General features: G+C 37.3%; 3 protein-coding genes across 3 annotated transcripts; 2 read left to right on the top strand and 1 right to left on the bottom strand.

Moving 5' to 3' along the window:
* The first annotated feature begins 4,889 nt into the window (after positions 1-4,889).
* LOC114541481 (peptidyl-prolyl cis-trans isomerase B-like) lies at positions 4,890-10,554 on the top strand. The gene is made up of 6 exons (XM_028561402.1): positions 4,890-5,010; positions 6,175-6,288; positions 6,912-6,972; positions 7,438-7,470; positions 8,262-8,446; positions 9,830-10,554. The coding sequence occupies exons 1-6, from the start codon at positions 4,927-4,929 to the stop codon at positions 9,956-9,958; spliced, it is 606 nt and encodes a 201-aa protein (XP_028417203.1). The 5' UTR covers positions 4,890-4,926; the 3' UTR covers positions 9,959-10,554.
* A 55-nt stretch (positions 10,555-10,609) lies between these two features.
* On the bottom strand, positions 10,610-16,041 carry LOC114541493 (nucleobindin-2-like). The gene is made up of 7 exons (XM_028561411.1): positions 15,361-16,041; positions 13,959-14,147; positions 13,435-13,525; positions 12,636-12,694; positions 12,028-12,120; positions 11,545-11,721; positions 10,610-11,075 (listed from the first exon to the last, which is right to left on the bottom strand). The coding sequence occupies exons 1-7, from the start codon at positions 15,805-15,807 to the stop codon at positions 10,947-10,949; spliced, it is 1,185 nt and encodes a 394-aa protein (XP_028417212.1). The 5' UTR covers positions 15,808-16,041; the 3' UTR covers positions 10,610-10,946.
* Positions 16,042-16,550: 509 nt separating this feature from the next.
* On the top strand, positions 16,551-21,783 carry LOC114540546 (G patch domain-containing protein 4-like). Its single transcript, XM_028560667.1, has 8 exons — positions 16,551-16,776; positions 18,849-18,922; positions 19,199-19,291; positions 19,658-19,765; positions 20,151-20,212; positions 20,432-20,482; positions 20,671-20,736; positions 21,110-21,783. Exons 1-8 carry the CDS (start codon positions 16,668-16,670, stop codon positions 21,450-21,452), a joined length of 906 nt encoding a protein of 301 aa, XP_028416468.1. The 5' UTR covers positions 16,551-16,667; the 3' UTR covers positions 21,453-21,783.
* Positions 21,784-23,624: the final 1,841 nt, after the last annotated feature.

Genomic DNA, 23,624 nt, shown 5'->3' on the forward strand with positions numbered 1-23,624 from the left:
TGAGAAACACTACTATAGAGACGAGAACGTTTTTCTTACATTATAAAGATAACCAAAAAAGTAATAACGTAAATGGTGATACTAGAAGAGTTACGGCTTGTAGATTCACATTTGAAAACTTCCTCATCATATGTATTAGGAAACAAAACTGAAGTATTACGAGTACTATAAGTATTGTTATCTTTTTGTTTGTTTTCTCTCTTTTATTTTCTATGTTTTTTATTTTGGTTCCTATTTCTGCCAAATTCTTGTTTATATTTTTCGTGCTCGTCTCCATGTTTTGCACCTTTCCTTTGATTTCTGCTAAATCTTTCGCCATATCCGCTGTTTTGGTGTCGGCGTTTTTCATTCTTTCCTTCAAATTTCCTGAATTCTCTTTCACGTCCGCTAACGTGGCGTCAGTAGCTGCTGTTATTTTTTCCAGCTTTTTCAGCCCTCCTCCGAAATTGTGTGCGCTCGTTGCCGTTGCTACTGTTTTCGTTTCGAGGTTCGCAATTTTCGTGGTCATCTCTGCGAATTCCGTGGCCATGTTCTCAATTTTCGCTCCGACGTTTGCCGTTCTCGTGTTAGTAGCTAGCATATTCGTTTCAATGTTTTTAATCTTTCTTCTCACGCCTTCAATCGCCACATTGGTACTTTCACAGTTGTTGCATTTTGATCGTCTGAACTCGCAAACTTCATTCTCGTGATAAATTCGATCTCGCTCATTGATTCGCTCGTCGCAACCTTCATTTCCGCAAATGACTGGTTGAAAGTCGCACTTGTCTGCATGTTGCTTCAAGTGCTGTAGTTGTACACGTTCGCGACATCCTCTGTTGTGATGATCACAGCGAATCATTAGGCCATCTAAAACATTCTTCACGATTCTTGGGACTTCGCGCAATGTGTCTGCAGTCAGCTCATCAACGCATGTTGGGCATGTTTGGCAATTTTGGTGAAGATGTTTTGTGATACAATCGCGACAAAAATAATGTTCATTTCGACACATCACAGGCTCTTTCAATACATTGCAACATATCAAACAGTGGAACTCGTCGTTTACTTTCGTATCAAATCTGTTGTCATCGTATCCCATAACAAATTCTATATCTACCTCAGTGTTTTCTGCTTGATTTCCAGACGCCATTGTTAAAGCAATATGCCCTGAGAAACTGTATAAACTCCTTCGGCAAGCAACAGACAATATCCCTTACGTGTATGATAGCAGTCATAGCACTGGGTAATACAATACTCTTGACGCCTTGTGACAGGAAGTTTCAACACAGGGTTCTTAGATATTTGCTATATTTAAACCGGAAATACCCTCTCGGTTCTGAACAGGTTGGCAAAACCGGTCAGTCTGGGTCAGACGTAGCCTGCATGCAGGTCTAGTCTAGTAAAGTTGGGGACTGAAGAGAAAATGTTTTAAAAATGTTTGAAAACGTTTATAATTTTCCGGTCTCAGTTGAGTTGTATTAGTAATTGTGGTGTGTCACACACAGGGAGGGAGGTGTTATCGAGGGCTTGGGGGTGAGCTTACGCGGCGTTACGCCTGCATTCTAATTTCTAAAAGCTTACTCACACTCAAACCCATTGAGTGGACTGATATCAATTGGAATGATTCCTCATGGCAGGGTATTTCAACTAGGATAAGAGCTTTATTCTCAGTGTTTTACCTTTAAGGCCCTGTTACACGGTGCAATTTTTCTTGCAACTTGGAATGCAATTCTACTTTTGAGAGAAGTACCAATATGATAACCTCTGTCAAACTCAATACCTTGGAGTGTGAGTGAGCTCTTTGAATACAAGCGTAAGTCAAGCCACTGCTTGCATTTTAAAATTCACGACGATCAATTCAGTCCAATAAAATGAATTACAACAATGCGTCAATAGCTTCAAATATCATTGGCAGGAATAAAGAAATCCACGCACTCAAAGAGATACACAAAAGTCACTGGCCAAAAAGTCTGAGTTATTTTAATAATGCTATTTAAACCAGTGGCATAATAATCTTTTATTACAATCAGGTCAATTATATTCGATAGAACAATGGAGGATCCGTTTTAGACTGTAATCGGTAAATTTGTTTACATTTTTCGGACTAACCAATGCATGAGAATGCCTAAATTTTTAATATTTCATGTTGAATAGTGAATCAAGCCATGATTGAAGAATAATAAGAAAACAAACTGTACTATAAAAAATAATAAAATAAGTGTAATATTTGTGTTTGTATTTGATCTTTCATTTTTTATGATTGCGATTTTGGCTCCTATTTCTGCCAAATTCTTGTTTATATTTTCCGTGCTTGTCTCCATGTTTTGCACCTTTTCTTTCATTTCTGCTAAATCTTTTGCCATATCCGCTGTTTTGGTGTCGGTGTTTTTCATTTTCGTCTCCAAGTTTCCTAAATTCCGCTTTACGTCTGTTAATTTCGCATGTGTATCAGTTGTGATCTTTTCCATGTTTTCCAGGGTGCCATTCGCATTTCGTGCGCGCATTTCCGCCTCTGCTGTTTCCGTTCCGAGATTTCCAACTTTCGCGTTCGTGTTTGTCAATTCCGTGGCCATGTTCCCAATTTCCGCTTCCATGTTTGCCGTTCTCGTGCCAATAGCTAACATATTCGTTTCAATATCCTCGATTTTCCTCCCCACTCCATCAATCGCGATATTTATGTTTTCACAGTTGTGGCATTTCGATCGTCTAAACTCGCAGAGTTCATTCTCGTGATAAATTCGATCTCGTTGATTGACCGTCTCTGTACAGCCTTCATTTCCGCAATGAACTAGCTTATAACCGCATTTATTCACATGCTTGTTTAAGTTCTGGAGCTGTATAGGCTCCCGGCATCCCCTGCTGTAATGATCACAACGAACGATTAACTCGTTTAAAATATTTTTCACCGCTCTCGGGATTTCGCTCAATGATTCGACAGTCAGCTCCTCGGAGCACGTTGGGCATGTTTGGCAGTTTTTGTGAATATGCTTCGTGATACAACCACGACAGTAATAATGTTCGTTTCGACACATCACGGGCTCTCTCAACACATTCAAGCATATCAAGCAGTGAAGAAACTCATCAACGAATTTCGTCTCAAATCTCTCGTCTTCGTATCCCTGCGGTGTTAATTCTGCACCCTGTCCCTGTGCTTGCTGCTTCTCTATCGCCATTATTGTTGAGCAGGACATGTCTTCTCAAGATAAGATCCCCTCAAGACTGTAGCAAATACAAATGAACTGTTTTAATCAACAGAATATATCGCTTAGTGTGCACATATAAAGAATTAAGCTGGTTACAATGACGTGTCGCACTCAAACAGGGAGTTTTTTGTTAAAATCTTGTGACAAAAGGTCAAGACCCCCTATTTGGCACTCTGAACTCTGAATATTCACTGGAGTGGAATATATCGTTTTTTATTTCCCCTCCGTTTTTAATCGTCATTTTTCCAAATTACTATATGATTTGCTATTTGTTCAATTTGACCGCTTCTAGGCAAGACTCTCGACTTGAGATTTACTATAAAACTAGCATAAAACCACATCAAACAAAAGGGGGTTACAAAGCATGAAACGAAAAATGCCCAACGGGTGTACGTGCGCTTCGTGGAAGGAGCGAGGGCGTTGCCGAAGACGAGGGTAGGAACACCCACCCCACACCCATCATTGTTCCCGCAATATTGTTACCTCAGAGAGAAATAGGATGAGACTCCGTCATAATAATATGCTAGAAGTTACTATCGCAAGAGAAGTGCTCCCATGACGTGGAGTATACATAAATATATATTTATTTATTGTAAGACTAGCTTAGCTACAGTACTCGGAGTTTCACGCTGTGAAGCGACCATCAGGCTAATGACAGGTCTGGTTGTTATTCTCTATATTTACATAGTGATATAAGGTATCGAGTTACGTACGTTAAGCTTTTCTTCAAGGCGGAGGTTGCATTTTCTTGAACCGGCTTTTTATTTTTTAGGCTGGGACGGTTTTCAGGAGGGACCCTGATATAAAAAATGCTTTCTTAGCTTCCTTCAGCTTCCATATATATTTTGACAGCTCCGTCTTCTTGGCGTATTTCTTGTTCGCGAAAGATACTACATATAAATAAGATATACATAAATAAGCCATAATGAAATAAGATTATAGGCCTGGTCTCATATCGGTGCGTCACTCATCATCGAGGGTTTTCTACATAGGGAAGACCCACGTAGCCTGCATGGCAGGTGGTCCTAAAACCTACGTACGTTGAGCCTAATGAGTGTTCATTTTTACACACAGCTTGGGTGGGTACCGAGGAGATACTAGTATTGAAGCTCTCGTCCCAACCTTGATTAATCAATCTTACGTAACGATAGCATTAGTTTTAATTCTTTTTCCTCAGAGCTCTTACTTAAAAGGATTTGGGAGGTCAATGATTTCCAAAGACGTTTTCCCATGCGCAACGTTTTATAAAAATTTAAGACCTAACCTATATACCGTAATTTTGGTGGCATAGTTACAAAATGCAAAATTTGTTTTTAGAGTTCCATTCATCATGCACTACACCTTGATCAAACAAATTGCGAGTGATGGACAGGATGGTCACTGTTTTTATTCTTCTCACGGTTATTTGATTTTCTCTTCATCTCCAGATTGTCACATCGTTGACAGTTGTGACTGGGTCTCAGTTCCCTGGACAAACTTCGCTACTTATCATCAATGCGCAAATAATGCAAGGGACCCCGGTCCCGAGTACTTATGAGCTCGTGTGAAGCAGGGGGTAAAGCTTCTGAAAAAATATGGGGGTGAAGCATCTGAAACCAGCTTTAGATGACAATGTCGGCACGCGTAAATGAAGTTTATCATCAGCCAGCTTCCGGATGGCTTCCGGATACATTTATAGAATGATATCAAATTTCAGCGCGCAGTCTTGCAGCCACACGAACAGCGAGTGCATTCAAACCATGACAAGATGAAGGTCTCTTGTCTTTTATTCCTCTTCATTTTCTCGCTCGTCAATGCCGCGAACAGCAAAGGGCCGAAGGTAACGCAAAAGGTAAGAGTTGAATTGTCAATTCATTTTCTGCAGAACAAAAACTATTAGCGTAATGTTAAAATGTTATGTGTTACATCTTTGTAAACAAAGAGGCCGTGTATAGTTAATACACCGACGGTAAAATACTATTAGCTTCTATTCAACTATAGCACAGTAACTTTACGACTGATCACGCATAAGAAAACGTATTAAGTAGTATGATTTGAATAACGAGTAAAATGAACCCTTTTTCTTTATTCACTGGCACTGCGAGGTTGTCCATAGCCTATCCTAAATCCTAATTCCATCTATATTTCATTCTTTTGAAGACAGCGGTAGATTTCGAGCGATATATATTAATACTGAGCATGATAACATGTTGATTGTTGAGGCATAATCTGAATCATAAAATAAACACAGTTGAATTCACTTCACTACAGTTAATAGGCACATGAAGATTGCAATCCGCTAGTACATACATCAATGGGTAAAAATTGTAATCCCCCCCCGTATTGAAATGAAGGTTCTTGTATTTTCAGATTAATTTTACTCTTTTACACTTTTATTTTTACTGAAGCCCCGTTTACACTACCGACACTGAATTTAGGCTAAAATGGGCAGCTGTACCCAATTTTATTAGTGTTCAGGCTACCAAAACAAAGGCCGAGTACAGATGAAATGGGTACGGTGCCCATTTTAGCCGTGCCGTGCCAATAAATTGAGTGTAGTGTAAACGAGGCTTGAGTTAGAGAGCAAATTATCCGAGTAAGGGAAATATAAAGTAATCTTTAAACGGAAGACGTCAGGCCTCGATGTTTGGATTTGCTCATGCAGTGCGCATCAAAGGGCCGATTTCTGTGTTTTTACTAAAGCAACGAGTTGTAAATTGAATAGTCGTCCATCTTGGACTAATTTTTAACTGAATAACTTGCGTTTTGATGACGTCTGGTGTGGAGTTGGTTTTTAAAATGACTTCCATAAATTGGCGACTAAGAATCATAAGTTGTTCAAAATGTTCCTTCATGAAACCAAAAAGGCACATGTTATTCTTGGGAGGACTAAATGACTGCCAGAATCATGAGTAATATACTCATTTCAATACCTCAAAGTCATATGACGCTCTGCCTGAATCTCGGCTGAACGGAATATTGTGACTTATGAATGATGGATTTTTTTTTCTCCCAGGCGTATTTTGACATTACAATTGGAGGTGAAAAACAAGGTCGGATTGTCATTGGTTTGTTTGGCGAAGTCGTTCCGAAAACTGTGAAAAATTTTATTGCCCTCGCAACACACGAGGTAAGACAAGCATATCGACATATCATGCACACCATATGCTACATGCACCCACGCCATTTTGACGACGTTTCAGACTTCAGGTCGTGTTTTCAAAATTTTTATCAATTTCTTTCTCGGAACAGAAAATTTTTCGCGGACCGCATGCGCAGTAGAACTGTTTCTAATTTCATTCGGAAATTTTTCTGTTACGAGAAAAGATCTGCAAAGTTAAAGTCATTGAACTTTTTTCCACCTGAAAAAACTTACATTCCGCATTGGTATTATGTCTCCCGGAATTCGTCGACGGGGAGGGTGGGCCGGGCGGGGGGCAGGTAGCTGTGTCTCTGCCTTTTATAAGAGTTAACTGCCCCCCCTTGCGGCTTGCCATCCCACTGTTTCGACGTCAAGTTACTCTTTTTCGAACGTTTGAAGGTACTTAAAACTGCGACCAAAGGCATAAATTCGAGCACTTATATTTTAAATAATCTACAAATATTCTTTAATAAGTTGGTTTTTTTTTATCAAAAAATTAGTGTGAAAGACAGTTAGTGAAATATTGTTTATTGTTTTTTTACACCAACATCGTCTTTAATAATTCTCCGTAAAGTATTAACGTCTTTCTTTTGTTCTGTTTTCATTTATAGAAAGGATTTGGTTACAGGGGGAGTAAGTTTCATAGAGTAATCAAAGATTTTATGATACAAGGTGAGGTTTTGTCTCCATAAATCACTTCAGCAGACCGCTGTGGTTTACTGGATGGTTCAAAAACTCTAGACAACAGAGACCTTTAGCTTAACCAATATGACAAACCGCGAACAGCAAACGGCTAATTTCATAACATTTAAACTTAGATTCTTGGCACTTTCTCGGCCACAATTTGTATCAATAGTTACTCTATGTTTCAAAATAATGCACCGATTTTCTCGGCCCCAGAAACCTAGCATTTGTTTTGAAAATTCGAAATGAATTTTTCTGTTTGCCGTTAAAAGGTTGTCGTAAACGTCAAGTTAAAGGTCTCTATTATTTCCGAGACGTCCTCGAAGTCACTGAAGAGGAAATTAAGAAGCAAACCTTTTTGTACCGCAGATCATGTTTATACATAGTGGGTGAATTACAGCTGTCATTTTCCCGACTGTTGCATGTAATGTAATGGATTATTCATTTCCCTAGGTGGTGACTTCACACATGGGAATGGTCGAGGAGGTATTGTGAGGATTTTTTGTTAGACCGCGGGGGTGTATTAATTAATGCAAAAAATTGAAAATATTCATGTACATTTACCACTATATTGTAGTGTATGGTGGGTATATAGATACAAATAGAGTGCTTACTGTTGCTATACTCCGACTGCTTATTATACTGCTTTTCAAAAACCTCTATTCTGATTGGTTGACGAGCGGTCCGTAAAACCCATATCCGGACCGTGGACCGTATATTTCGTATATGGACCAGTATCCCGGATGTCTCATGCAGTTCAGCCCGTTGACCTCGCTTGTTCTGTCTGTGCTGTGAAATATCAGACCGAAGTTTTTTGCATGGACCTTGCTCGGTCCATGCTAAAAAGCCTCCGTCTGATATTTCGTAGTACAGACCTCACACTCGGTCAATAATCAGTTAATATGAGCTGTTGCGTGCAGGATTGACTGAGCAACTCACATTCTATCGATATATAAGCAGGGAGCAGGCTGAGCAGCGTGGCAGTGTACCTATATAGACAAAAGTTCTCGACGTTTGATCTTTTGAGGAATGATCGAAAAATACGTATATTTGAAATGATCTTCATGCCTATCCTTGTGTTTGATTAAAACCAGGGCGCTTATATACTATATATAAAATTATAAACGTTGTGCAATCTCGGCGAATTTATTTTATTATGAGCCAGACAAACTTGACATAAAGTTATAACAAGGGCTCTTAGCAAGCACACTAGCACAGAACACAAAATATAGTTAAATGTTTCTTCTTCTCACGTTCACACGTTCTTCTCTTGGCAGGTAAAAGTATTTACGGTGAAAGATTTGATGACGAAAACTTCAGACTGAACCATTACGGTGCTGGATGGATCAATATGGCCAACGCTGGAAGAGATACTAATGGTTCCCAGTTCGCGATATTCACTGTACTCACGCCGTGGTTGAATGGACAACATGTTATTTTTGGTATAATACTTGAAGGAATGGTTAGTATCTACTGATTCCCTCTGGGATATAGTGTTCCTAGGGACCAGATTGTATTTAAATTGCATGCAAAATGATAAATTGGTCTGGAAGTGCAAAGCAAAACACACTTCTTTCACTTTCACATATAAAAACCTCCAGAAGCCGTGAAACTACTAAAGGGCTCAGACTGAACCATGGCTCTGCTCAAAATCTACTGTATTATAGAATTAGCTAGGTTATGATGGTACGTAAGGTTTTAGTTTGTAAAAACCTGCAAGAATGAGAGTGGTTAATAAAGTAACTCAACTGAGCGTTTTGGTATTGGTACTGTAGTACTAATTTCGAGTGGTATTATACACACTTCAAATTCAAGCCAGTTGATGAAAAATGAGTCAACTATAGGTCCTCTGGCAGGAATCGAACGTACGCTTTTGCGATGGCGGTGCAATGCTCTTGCCACTGAGCAAAAAGCGTGGGTTCGATTTCTGCCGGAAGACCTATAGTTGACTCATTTTTTCATCAACTGTTCCTGGCTTGAATTTGAAGTGTGTATAATACCACTCGAAATTAAGACCCTTTAAACCTCTAGAATATTCCTGCATCGAGAGAAGTGCCAAAAATCATTATTGGTACCGTAGTTATAATCATGACGATGTCCGAAATTCTTCATGCATGTGCTGTAAATTGTTTGCGTTACTGCATTCATTATCGTCAAATGCTTCGAGGATCCAAATATTTCGAAAGCCTTCTTTTATCAGTTTTTTGAAATGACTTTCTTTCAAATGGCTTTTGAAATTGTCGAGGTATAACTTTGAACTTTTTTGTCTTGTATTAACAACTCATATATCGTGCGTTAATTTACGGAGAGTTTTCTTTCGTATCATGTCGCAAAATTGTGTGCTGGAAATGTGAAAGAGATTATAATTGGAAGCTTTCGTTTAATGCTTGCACTCAACAGTTTAAGCCAAGGTTTCGGCCAACTTTGAGACTGAGAGAGGTTTTAAAATTTCAAGACCTTTTGAATATTAATTTTCGAGAAGAATGCGAGGCCGTGCATGCAGGCTTGTGCATCACCCTGTACTGTATCGTGTTCACTCAGTGCACACCCTGTGGAGGTGATGTACTGAATGAACACGATACAGTACAGCCTGGGTGATGTACAAAATTGTTTCCCGAAATTGCTTGAGTCGACCACACAACTGCAATACAATGGAAACGAGCCGATGCTCTAAGGCAATGAAGCTCATTGTGAGTAGTTTTCATTGCCAGAGAGGAAATTCGGATTTTTTCGCTTTGTAAATTTAGTAGCTATATGTATGTACGTAACGTGAACTGATGATGACCCAGAGTTAGCGCTGATAGAGCCTTGAACAACTTAGTTAATATTGAATTCTACTTTTTAGAATATTGTCAAGAAGATTGAAAACATCCGTGTTGATGGCTCAAGTCCAACCATAGATTGCGTAATAGCAGACAGTGGTGTGCTTCCACTCGATAAACCTTTCTACGTTGAGAAAACACCAGTGCAATAATTACTGATCTACAGCCTTACAGGCACTTCAGAAACATATTAAAAAACTTTCACACAACAATTTTCAGGCTGATTCAAAAAATCTTTAGTGAATTTTTCGGGATCATCAACTACCAATATTCTCCATTACCATTGGGGCAAATCGACCAGAGCAATCTTGAGCGTGCATGCCACCCAATCTTTAAATTATTCTGTTCTGAGGAAATAGTTCCCCTGGCTAATGTTTGTATCTTAGGTTGTGTTTACACCTACAGGTGTAAGCTATGGCCTGGCTTTGGTCTAGATTTTCGCAGTGTGAACGTAATAAAAATCCAATAAGATTAAGTATATGATTTCACTACAAACAAAAAATTAACAATTATTCTTTGTGGATATATTGTGACTAATGCATGGTCTTTTTGGGATGGGCAATGCCAATGGAGTGAGATATAGACTAGTGAGGCACAGCTAGACTTTTCTATTCTTGATTCCATATGAAATTAGTAGTTACATAACGTAAGGGCATTTGCGAATTTCTGAAAGCAAGACTCCGTCAAATGGGAAGCAATATTGCTTCAAAACCCCCATCGTTAAGCCGGTTTTCCACTAGCGATATTTTTCGCGCGAAGCAACATTTTACTTTTGTTTCAGAGCTCTCAACTGCAACCATCTGGAACGAATTGCTCAAATAACAAAGGAATAAAGTCGCTTCGCGGGAAAAATATCGCTAGTGAAAAACCGGCTTAACGCAGGATTGGCTGTAAAATTTGCATTCACGATAAAATTTGCAAAACAAAACATTGGAACGATTATACATTAAAAATTGGATGGATTTTTAAAAATCTCGATTACACTGTAGGACTAGGGTATCGATAACTTCATGAAGTAACCCGCAATCACACCGTACAGAAATTTATAATAAACACCCATTTATTCCTCACATGCTTTACCAACCGCATTGCTAGTACAGTTCTGCATGCCGTTGAAGATTACATTTTTCTATTTACATTCTATTGAGTGTTTTCTCCGCCATGTTCACGTTTTTCCTGCTCGGGTGAATGCGCCAGCGGTACATGAGGGGCAGCAGCATCCTGTTGCGTCACGGTCGCGCCCGCTGGAACTTCATTGTGGTTTTCTTCCTGCATGGTTCAAATAAAGAAAACACTGGCTGTCATATCTTGATTACTTTTAATAATCATGCATGCATATAGTTTACGAAAATTCTTTGGATTATATTGAACTGATAATAAAACGAAAAAGAACCTTAAAGCTTTCTTACTTCCATAGAGTTCAAAATAACGACGAAAGTGACCGCTCAGACTCATTTCAGACTCGGTTTTCGTCCGGTCACTAATTCACACAATTTTCAAAAATCAACCTGACGAAATCAAGAACCAAGACACCCGGATTTTCCTTAATTTATAGTGTATGTTAATAGTATGTGCTTTTCAAGAGATGATTTTAGGAATAAAGGTGAAAACTTAAAGGTGTAAACTTAGGTTAAAATAGCAATCAAATTTGACCGGTCAAAATGACCGGCAAGGAAAAAAGTTAACCGGTCACTAGCATTGTCCGTTGCCCGGCGTTATTTTGAGCTCAGCTGCCTACCTCATCATCCTCATCATCGTCAAACTCTTTCTCGTATTCTTCAAATTCTTCATCGGTGAACTCTTTTTCATCGTCAATTGGTTTCCAGTTTTCCTCAGGCGGTTTCTCATATTCCGGATCTTTTGTTGCCCCGATGAATTCATCGTACGACACGAAACCATCGTTATCTTTGTCGACCTAAAATTATGGATTTGCTGACGACAAAATTCCTAGCGAAGCTGTTCTTTGCAAGCAGGAAGTTGGGTTAAACAGAAAATATTGTGTGAATCAAATTAATCAAACTCATGGCTAGTTGCTGTTTTCCACGTAAGGAAAATGCCTTTTCCATAATGTCATCAAACGGTAAAAAAATGATGTTACATCTCAGAGATTGGGTTATTGTCAAGCCATACAAACTACGCGTCATTATATGAAAAAGGTGCATTGTCAGTATTGCATGAACGCATGCATATAAAACGTATAATACCAGAAATTACAGCTTACCTCTTTCACAACGTGTTCACGCATCCTTTGAACTTCTTCATCCAGTGCTCGTCTATCAAAATCTGGATCAGTACTGTTGTGAATCTTGCTAGCCTGAATTGAATGTAAACAGATATATTGAACGAACCGAATAAGAAGGATACAGTCGCTTGAAGTAAGAACCAGGTGCATGTGCGAGCTTCCCTGAACGTGATTGTAAGCAAAGTTCGCGAAATATTGCATGTTTACAATGTACTACAAGGTTAAATCTTCACTTCTTATACTAAACAAATAGCCATACATAGTTAAATTTCTTAGGCTTAACAGTTGTGAATGGACATTTTATTACTAGTTAGTTTCGTACCACACATACAGGGTCCGATTGAATAAAACTCTTCATTTTACATAGTTAAATCCTAGTTAACTCAGAAACACAACGACTCTGATTGGCCAATTCTATCCTTAACTACAGTTAAAAGTTAACTAGTCTTTTATACCACTGGCCCCAGTATATTATGCGCTACTCGGTATAGTCTCTACTCACCATCATTAGACAACTTAAGACTTAGCTGATAAACTACGTAGCCATATAGTGCATGGAGATTATAATAGAAATTAGAAATATTTACCTCACGGTAAAACAAACTTTCCAATTCGTACGGATCTAATTGTCCATCATTATCTTTGTCTGCATAAGAAAATAAATCATGTTTTACGGATGCGATAGCCTTGGTTTATTTGGGTAAAAAGTTGCTACTTAAAAATTGAAGAATAATTGAACATGAATACTTTATCAGTTGGGACCGAGCTATGTATAGTATTTGGGCAGAGTGTGGTAGCTTCTGTAATCTAATTTATAAGCACATGTCTCATTTCTGGCAATAAAGATTGCTGTATTTGATCAGGGAATGTTGAGCATTGGAAAATGCCAAGATCGAACAAAATTGCTTATGATCAAACCATGACATTATTAGTCCGTGGTTTTACTCACGTTATATCAGTTCTTATAACGCGGTATCAGTTCTTGTAATGCGAATTTAATAAATATTTTCATATTTCTATTAACATTATAAATCTCTGGCTACATGTATTAATATAAAACTATATCGCTCGACTCTGCCTCGTTGGCTATTACCTCATGGTATAAGACTCGTGCAAATGGTACATGTATATATTTTTTCCAGATTCTGAAACTTCATTGCCCGGGTTTGCAAGATATCTTTGTTTATCAGAATATGTTTCATTTTATATTTTTATGACTGTTTTACATCTTTCCACATCACACATATCCATCAATTTTTAACCTCAGTCAGTCCTTCTCCCCGTTCTATATATTAGAAGGTATGTAATACAGAATATTCTTGTGTTTCCATATTTTGCCCAATCATAATGTCATTATATACAGTATTTTATATTACCATAACTTACCATGCATTTTGAAGAATGTCCTTGGATTGAATTGATCTTTGTCAAATCCATCTTCTTCTTCCCATACTTCCTCAAGTTGCTGTTTACTGCCCTTAAAATATTACAAAGTTTTTTTCAAGGAAAGCAATTGTTGAAAGCAAACACTAGATATTCAGCATGTTACAATCCTGGCTTTGAATAGGGTTGCACAGAATAGTAAAAAGAAGAGAAAGCTTTATAATTTGGGTAAATTCGAATCAAGTTAATCATGGGAGGGATGGACCCATTGTGGTTTTGTAGTACGGGGAGTACAGCTGTCAACCATCTGCCATATACACTGTAGGGTAGTGTAGAAGCACCAGCTGACAGTTTTTATGTAAGGGGTTTACACCACTACACAGTCCTATGGCTAGCAAATTCACCCCAGGGTGAGTGTCAGGTATCTTCAAATTTTCTGCAAGAGTTGCTAAAATGTTTTCCTATTTTCACCCATATATTAAGGGCATGCATAGCACACTACAATCATTTTGAATTGTTTCACATACTGGATGGTTGACTCTCTGAGCATCTCTGATGTGTTTTTCTCTCAGTCTTCTTCTTTCTTCTGCAGCTTCTTTCTTCTTTTCTTCATCCAACCCCTTTTCTGACACTCTCCGTTTGTGTTCTTTATCCATTTCATGTCTTCGAAATTCATCCTTTCTTCTTTTATCAATCTCATTCATTTCCTCATGGTGCTAGTGAGAATAAAAATCAGAGTGTGTGAAGAAATTAGATTATAAATGATTTTACAGACAAACAACAAATAGTCTAAACACTAAAAATGATAAAAAGAAAATAATGATCACACATATAGCAATTCCACAGGTAGAATAGTTAAGGTAAGAAGTTTATACCAGTACAACAGGTAGTGGGAAGTACATTGAAGACACTAAAATCTGCCTGACATTTCTGCCATGATGTATTCTAGAATAAGAATTATATACACAAGGAATATACAATAATTCAAATGTGTTTTGTTGAAAATAAAAAGCCTTTTTGTTGAAAGCCCTGTTTTTCTCTCAATTTACACCTTTTGTCATGTATTTCTACACTTTAATATATGTATTGATTCAGCTTGGTTTACAACAGCTGATCAATCTACATGCATGCACTATGACATCTGATCCAATTCATCTGTGTGTGAATTAAGCATCAACTAGTAGCCCTTGTCTATTTAATGACTATTTAGAAGCGCTTGTAGGGTATTGTTTTGAGATTTTGTTAAAGCGAAATTCAGTCATATACAAGATGGTTGTTCATGCAAATGCTAAATTATGATGTCATCATTAAAATGAATGTTGCAAAAAATTTTTTTTGGTGTGCTGAATGCAACCTATTGTAGCCAAAACATAACGTGTCTGGCACTGCATGTCTCAATTTTAAACTTCAAAGAAAGTACCAGTAATACAGAGTAAATATCTTAAGAGTTCACTGAGGAAGGGGTGTCATTAGAAGGGGTGTATATTCTTATATAATATATTCATGATCAAAAGAAATCAGTCAGGCATGGGACAATTATATATTCACCCCCAAGCAAGCTTCTTGCAATGGACTAGTGCACTGGGGCAGATAGATGCACAAAGCAACATTTTCATGCCTTACGTTTATATTGCATGAATGTCACTACTCCGTGATTAGGCACAAGCCAATGAGATGTGAATTCTACGAATTCAGTGAAGCTACTATGATCCAACATGGTGCCATGGTGCTAGAGGCAACAAAAATGTGCTATAGTGTAGAGAATGACTATGGGCCCATGCATGCAAATTCCAATGTAGCTTTGCTAAGCTTTGCTGACAACTGCCAGGCAAGTTGTCTAGAACCTGCACATTTTACGGTGTTTGCAAAGGCAAATTCAGTCTTATTCCCTGGAAGTAAGGGTACTGAAATGTCATGCAGTATATTCACCTTAGCAAGCAATTTCTTCAAATCTCCTACTTCAAATGTATTCGGATTTTCCCTGTCGTTCAAAGGATTCCAGTACTCCCTATGTATACCACGACGAACATCTTCTTGCTTTCTCAATAACTGTCTCTGAGACTCAATCTCTTTGCGTTTAAGTTCGTCCAATTTAGTACGTATATGATGACTTGCAAAATCGATCTCTTCAGCAATCTTACCGCTTCGAATGTCTTCCTCTGTCACATTCTCAAGTCTCTTTGAGAAGTTCTCATCTTCCTCTAGTATTTCAATAACTTGCTTTAAATATTTGACATAAGCTGGGTCTTCCTCCTTTCGCCATTCATCTTTCTTCTTCTCTGAATCGTTAGGTTTCTGTACAGGTTTGCAGTGAACAAGTATAACCAGGGATAAAAGCACGACAATCGTGTAAAATGCACCACGATTATGCGTCATACTTGCCAATTTCAACAGGTAATAATAACAAAACCAGAAAATAAACCACACTCTATTAATAATGATCGATCAAATATCAACTTCACGAACGTCCAGTGGGCAAAATTTTACCCAAACGAGTACTGTGCGCGTTCGGCGTAAATGTATGATACAGAAATTTGAATATAAACAGAAGAAAATGAGACGATTCCGCCAAAATTGTGCGTCCACTTCCTTTGGCAAACGTGGCCAAAGCAGACGTTCTAATGTAATGAACCACAAGGCGTCAAAGGTCAAGGTCAATTTGGAGTCTCTCATCGTTATTATGAACAATTTGGGATACACAGGGATGCCGTTGCTACCGGTTCAACATAGAGTCAAGTTTCGGTAGAATTAATTTTTGCCCAATTTTTTTTATATCCAAGGTTTTACCTCTATAATAACTGAGGCTCAAATTAATAGAATGGAAATACTTTTAGAAATAGAGAAAACAGGTTAGCTTAAGAGTTTAGAACGTCTTTAATTATTTGTGAAGCTCTGAATTCGTTTTAAAATTATCCACATATATACTTAGTAATTCCAGATATCTACTTGGTAAATCCCTATATACTCCTTATTCAATACATAATCATCACCATTGAACTGAAAAGAACCCTATTATCCCTGAACAGAATCATTACCATAGAGATTATAAGTAACACGTGTTATTTATAATCCCTATGATCATTACTGCATTCTATTCTACCTACTATCATTTGATTCATTTCTGTATAAAGTTGTTGTCACTTGTCAATCATCTTTGTTTGTTTTACTGGCGTTTCTCACGAGGTCTTATATATTTTGTCACAAGCGAAGCCCGAACGACTCGTAGGGCGGTGGTTATGGTCAAAGACGAAAGGCAAGGAGATGAAGAGACAGCCGTTTCAGAAAGATATAATTGTGGCTTGGATTTCGCTAAGAATCAACTTCAGAAACATGGATGGAGCGAAGGTAGGTCCGTAGGTGTATCTGAATTTAAAAAGCACAGTATTTCTTGATGTTCAAGTCATCAGTTTGAATGTTTGTTTAATGCTCCGATATTTTGGCGTTTATTTCATATTTAGTAAAGCTTGTTTCGTTTTACAGATCAGTACTTGATCTGTGATCAATACGTTCTTCACATAATGTACACAGCAAAACAATACACGTGGAAATAGCAAAAAAAAAACCCTAGGGGAAAGGCAAAGCGCCTTGAGCTGAACCCTCCTTCGCAACAACGGTGCGGTTTTAACTTTTAACGGATTTTCAAAGCTGAAAATTCCTCTTCTAAGCCGAAGCTTTTGCAGAATTCGATGTTCTAAAAGCTGAAAATTTGCTTAGTGTCAATTGTGAAGTTGGTTTTAGATGGAAATTAATAGTGTTGGGGGCCATCTACAAATATATTTCGTCTCAGCATGCGTTTTGTCCGCCATTGCTTGAACGGCGATTGTTTGCTAGGTCCGTTTTCCACTGGTTTTCCAATTTCATCTCCGCGTTTAACCCTATCGCAGCAAAACGTGTCGGACTGCTTCGAAAATTGCCCGTTTTTTTAAGGCTTGAGAAACCGTTGCGAGAGACCCTTGGCCCTGTCCCTTTAGATAAAAAAATATTGGTGGCGCCATTTTATACAATGTTGACAAAAGTTGATGACGCACGCTTTATATTCCTGGCGGCTATGTATGCTATTACTGGCTTTGAATAGTTGCTCAACCGCCCATAATTTCAATACATAAAACATAGTATTTCACAGTATTTCCCTCTATTTAAAAGGTATACTTTTTCTATGAGAATTCTACTGTCAGTGTATCATATTGTATCCAACGCATAATGTATAGATGTCCTGTGATGATGAATAACAGTATAAGTTATTTTGAGGTTCACCTCTATTAGTTAGTTTGGTCCTTTAATTTGTAGTCCTAAAATAATAACCTATTGCCTCAATCTCCAAATGCATTCCAGACTCCCTTTTTGCCTTGGTATGTACATGACTGTAGATTTGAGACATTAGTATGAAAAAGTAAGGGTGGATGGATTTGGTCAATTGATTTCATAATTTTGGCTGCATAATAAAAGTCCAAACTAAGATTCTAAGATTCTTTGTGGTTGGTGAGTCACCAGGTCATATGGCAATTTCCTCTTACATGGCAAAATGGTTACTTCAGGTTCCTTCATATGTATACTGCAATTTTACTACAGAAGAATGAAACATTGATTGTGTATATGTATATAGCTGGTACGGTATATGTTTTGTACAGTTGAAATATTTTGGTGAAAAATTACAATTTTACAATGTTTTTAATCATTTTGGCACCATAACTTTATGGCAATGACAAACAAACACTACCCAATTATTCCAAACCAGCTCCTATCAACATGCACCTGAATTGTAAGTGTATTTGCCATGGAAAAATATACTGCTACCCTGAATGAAAATTTTGATTTTTAATAAGCACTGGTATGAAGATAATCAGTATTTTCCATGTTTCATTATGAAAGGTACCGTAGCAGGCACAAACATTTGTATACCTGTACCGTATGTAGATAAAACACATTATAATGCACATAAAATAAGGAATTGTGTGAAATCTCTTGCATGTATTTGGTCAGGAATCTAATTTTGACATTCGACCTAGATGTTAACAGGAGATTTAGATGCTTGATTATTGGGTAGATAAACCTAATGTTTGATGCTTATTTTTGTAATGGAGTTAACTCCTTGTTTTTGAAATTGATTTGCCACATGTATATACATGTAATCATTTATCATTAACCACTCTGTAGCATGCCTTAGATTTGACCAAAAAAGGGCTTTGGGCAATGAATTTTTCTGACATGTCAGTGAGGTAATGTAAAATGGATATTTTTTAGTACACAATGAGGAATAAAATTTCATTTTCCAAGATACAGTGTCAGACTGTTATTGGTTGATGCCTTAAAATGTGTCAAGCTTAAATTCCCAACACATTAGCCGATACACTGTCCTATTGTGTAGCCATGGTCATGAGTTTTCCTAACAGTTACATATATCATTTTCGATGTTTTAGGCAAAGGACTTGGTAAAGATGAGAGTGGTAGAGCTAATGCAATCAAAGTTGGTGTGAAAAATAACAAATTGGGGGTGTGTACATATTGTAGATGTTTTCTTAATAATACAATAAGAATTATATTTTTTATTATGGAGAGTATACAGTAGTTATTGATTTTCTGAAGCTGTCTGTAACAGCAGGGTAACAACTAGTGTAAATTGATTGCTATGTGCATTATTGCAGCTAAATCAGCTGAGTTGTAGTTCCTAAAATGTTTAATAAAAAACATGCAACTGATGCAAGTGTTGTTGAATTATACCTACTGTAAAATAGTAACATGAAGTGTATTTTTACACCATCCTTTTTAGGTGGGTTTTGATGTTGGAAAAGAGTTTACAAACAACTGGTGGGACCAATTATTTAACAAAGCTGCCAGTAATATTGTGGTTGAGCAATCTGAGGTACTACATTGAATATTAGACCAACAATATATTATGGTACATGATTGAATTGATATTTGCACTGCTCTTAATGGTAGAAATACACACACAGAGAAATGCATTAACATTCATTTCGTGTTTTTTTACATTATTATTGTAAGGCTTGCCATAATTTCAGGCAAGGTCATTTGACAAGTTATGTGTACTGCTGACCAAATAATTAGTAGTTATGGAATAGTGGTACTTTTAGCAAGAGGAGAAACCAGTGTGCCTGGAAAACCCAGGTGGCATTTTAATGATGCAGTCATACCAATGGTTGAACCTTCTTTTATGTATTATCAACAACATTTCAGTAGCAGAACTGAAGTGTTTTTTATACTTTTGTAGAAAGGGGTACAAGTTTCCAAGAAGGACGATGGTTCAAATGATATTGTGAGACCAAAGAAGTTATGGAGAGTTAAAAGAAAAGAATTGTATTATGGAAGATTTGTTAAGGTGCAATATTGCATGTACTAACTGTATGCTTTAAATTTTTACCCTGCATCATGAAGAAAAAAATTCTGTGATATTATATGAACATTCACAGATAATATAGCAGGGGTGGATCCAGCACTAGTGCACTAATTTGCATGACACAAGAAAACTGCAAAAAATAACCACTTTGTTTTGTGATGCAAATTTGTGCACTAGTGCTGAATCCACCCCTGTAATATAGGACTGTGCATTAGTGAAACATCCATCTCATGTTCTTGGTCATATGATCTGTTGTTTTTCAACATAAAGACTTCTCCTTGATTGACAAACCGTCACGATTCTGAGCTTTGCTTTAGCAAATTTGGTAAAATTACTAAATCCCATTTATTTAAAATTTTGAATCAAGGCCACAAATGATGGTGATGCATTTCCTCCATCCACACTGGAAACTCCTGAAGTAACAACCAAGTATGTGGAAAGTATTAGTTAACTTTGCATGCTATGATCCTTATTACCCAAGCAGTTTGCAGATTGGAGAATTTTACATTGCATAAAAGTCTGACACACATGTCAATGGGTCTGTTTCAAAATAGTTGTGATAGATGATACTCCATGTTCAGGGGTTTGTGCAGGTTACACATTACACACCATTCATTCCTTACATGAAGTTTCCTCTATTTTTTCCAGTTTTACAGATGAGGAAATATTCAAAGCTTGTGGTGGGAGAACAGCTCATAAGTAAGTCTGCTTTTCATAAGTTGAAAATCCTATGGCCATTTTTTATGCAAAAAATGTCTTCAACTAAATTTGTTGGGATTTCAACTAAGGTTTGGGAATGGTACTTGAATTTACCTAACTGGCTAGCATTGAAATTTAGGTCTGTACTTATAGCCCCACTAATGGTGTAAATTGTATTTTATTTTAAGGTCTGCCCGACATGGTCATAAATTGAGTGGGAAGTTAAAAAGGGTTGCTGATCAAGAAGGCGAAGAGTAAGTTTCCTATTTTTTTTTCTTTACAAACAAGAATGTTGCCAATGAAACACAGAATGGAACTTCAAAATACTTATAACCCCATGTAGTGCAGAATGTTTGTTCAACTCCCACAACTATAGTTTGCTTGAAAGTTGAAAATGTTAATTGTGACTGTCCCCTGAAGAAAAATTTTCGCATAAAAAATAAATCCTTACTACAGGTTTTTGTACTAAGCTAAACGAATAGGGGAAGTGTACATTTGGTAAAAGACAAGCAATAACAGTTGTGACTATTATTCTATGAGTAAATACGATAATTTGTGTTTGCTCTTTGTAAACACTTTCATTTTACTAGTTAATATATCTTACCTTTTATCTTTTATCATCTGCAGCAATCCCTGTGAAAAAATAAAGATGAAGAGAAAGAAACGTTCAAGAAAGTCGTTGTCATCATTGCCTATTCAAGATAAGACGGACATTGATGTACTTAACCACAATGGTTGTGATGAAGTGATCAAAGAAAAATTAACTTTACAAAGTGAGATTGTTTCATTAAAATGTTCCACCAGAAAGCGAAAATACGATTCAGGCGATGAGCAAAGTAAATCTTTACAACCACGATTTGAAGAGATACATAGTGAATGTGATCAGAATTTGGGTATGTCGGTGACCACCAAGAAAGTTAAGAAAAAAGTGAAAAAGAAATCAAAGAAACTGTCAAAAAAAGCAAAATGACAGACGATATTGAAAACTTCATCATAAGGAATGACATTGATGGACAAATACAGTATGCAATGGTGATTTGAAGCAAAAAACGAGAAACTGAGGAGAAGAGAAACGGATCAAAACTGTTGATGCCAAGACCGTGAATTATTTGGAACGATTCTTATCCAAAAACGTTATATTGAAATAATCCTGGGCTACAGTTCAAGTCGCGGTAAGTGATATGCCTATATTCATTCTAGTTTTGTTTTAATGCACATGTTAAACTTGGCAATTTCCGCGTATATATTTAAAGTTCTTGAACAGTTTCCTCGTCGTGACTTCTAAAAAATCTGGCTGAAACATTTACCGATTCTTAAAAAAAAGCAACTAAAATATGTCGAAATGCTTTATTTCTTTACCGACATCCGCAACGAGGTTGAGTTATGCCGTGGTGAGTGTTTCTTCGTAAAAATGATTGATTTAGCACATGTGAAAGTGTTACACCGAGCATTCAAATTCGCATTGAAACGCAAGTGCCTACGTTTTGCTACAACAATGCATGCTTAGTTCGTGTCTTGCTACTGTGAAATTTGCCGTTGTTAGTATTTCTTGGTAAAAAGAATTGATTTAGCACATGTGAAAGTGTTTACACTGAGCATTCAAACTCGCGTTGAAAGGCAAGTGCCTTCCTTTTGGTACAACAATGCATGCCTAGTTCGTGTCTTGCTGGTGTGAAATTTGAGAGCGTTAAAGCAAAGATAGGTTACAGTGAACCACTCGGTTGATTTTGAAATGGTTGCAAGAAGGTGCATCAAAATTTCTTGCCACGGAATTATGATCAATACTGCACGTAAAACCTAGTATTGTGTACAACAATAGTCGATGCTGAGTTCACTTTCAAAAGATCTGTATACGCGCTATCTGCAAAGTGAGGTGATCCATAAATAAGCAACGAGCGTTGTACGTTAGAAATGTAGGTTGGCGTTTAAAAGCTCGGTCTACAGTAGCTCGCATGTTTTGTTTACTTCAGGGCGCTGGTGCGTGTTGGTCTTGTTTAATTGATCAATGTTAAAACTTGTTCACAATTTAAAATATTTATCATCAACTTCTAGTAAAATTACATCAATCAATAACCCTGTGAACCAAATCGTACAACTGAAGCTATATATGTTCACTAATAATTTTATCGAATTAAGCTTTTCGTCACGTTATCCTTAAGTGCTTAACCGCGCAAAATATAACAAAGAAATGTTTGAACCAAGCTAGTATCCGCCTAGAACTTATGTCCTCGAATCGTGATACTTGAACTTTGCACGGCATACAATTGTTTCGCTGAAAATCCCATGGACTGTCATTACACGACAGGAAAAGCAATTTTGTGTGATTGCGAAGGGCCACTATAATATTTACTTTCATGTCATGCTCGGTGAAGTGTTCCCCATGTAATTTCCTGATCGATATTGACCTTTTATTTTTTTGCAATACTATTTAAACATTTTCTAAGCGTCTCGTAACAATTATATAAATGTAAAATACGGTGTATTTCCTTCAAGCTTTCTTTCTTCACCTGGCGGCCTATTTCTTGCGTATACGACCTATCTTGATCGCGCTGGCTTTGGTTAACAACTCTGGGATCATTAAACTTTTCTTCATGACTATCCTTGATAATATTTTTCAACTTGAATTTTTTTCAACGGCAATTTTTATGTATACCGCTATACGTCATAATTATTCTTCAAAATATTTTAACTCGTGCGCAAGTAATTTACTTTACTTTTCGAGACATTTAACTTTGGAATGACTTAGGTGCATGTCGTGTTCGCAATTTGAATAGTCAGTAAACTTATATAATGCAGTATGATATACGCGTGAACAGTCATTAAGAGGTCCAAGGTTAATCTAAGTGTTAAAAAGGTGTTTTTATCTTCTACGCGAGGTAGGAGATCTTTACAATAGGTTAACTAATGTTTACTAATGTTCTCTTCTTGGTCTTCTTTTTCTCTTCGGATTCTTTGTCCTTTCGGATTCTCCTTGTTTTCTGTCCTGTCTTTTGTCGTTGGTTCAGTAATGTCGAGCTTCTCTGACGTTTCACACGCTTTTTTACTCCGCTAGTCCACTGAAGGTTCGGGTGTTGTGCACGCCCTTTTGTAGTAACGGTAGAGGGAAACTTGCACACGTCATCAACCAGAGTGGGCTGATCCT

This window comes from Dendronephthya gigantea, unplaced genomic scaffold, assembly GCF_004324835.1.
Source record: "Dendronephthya gigantea isolate DGI-Jeju-01 unplaced genomic scaffold, DenGig_1.0 000003F, whole genome shotgun sequence".
NCBI lineage: Eukaryota > Metazoa > Cnidaria > Anthozoa > Malacalcyonacea > Nephtheidae > Dendronephthya > Dendronephthya gigantea.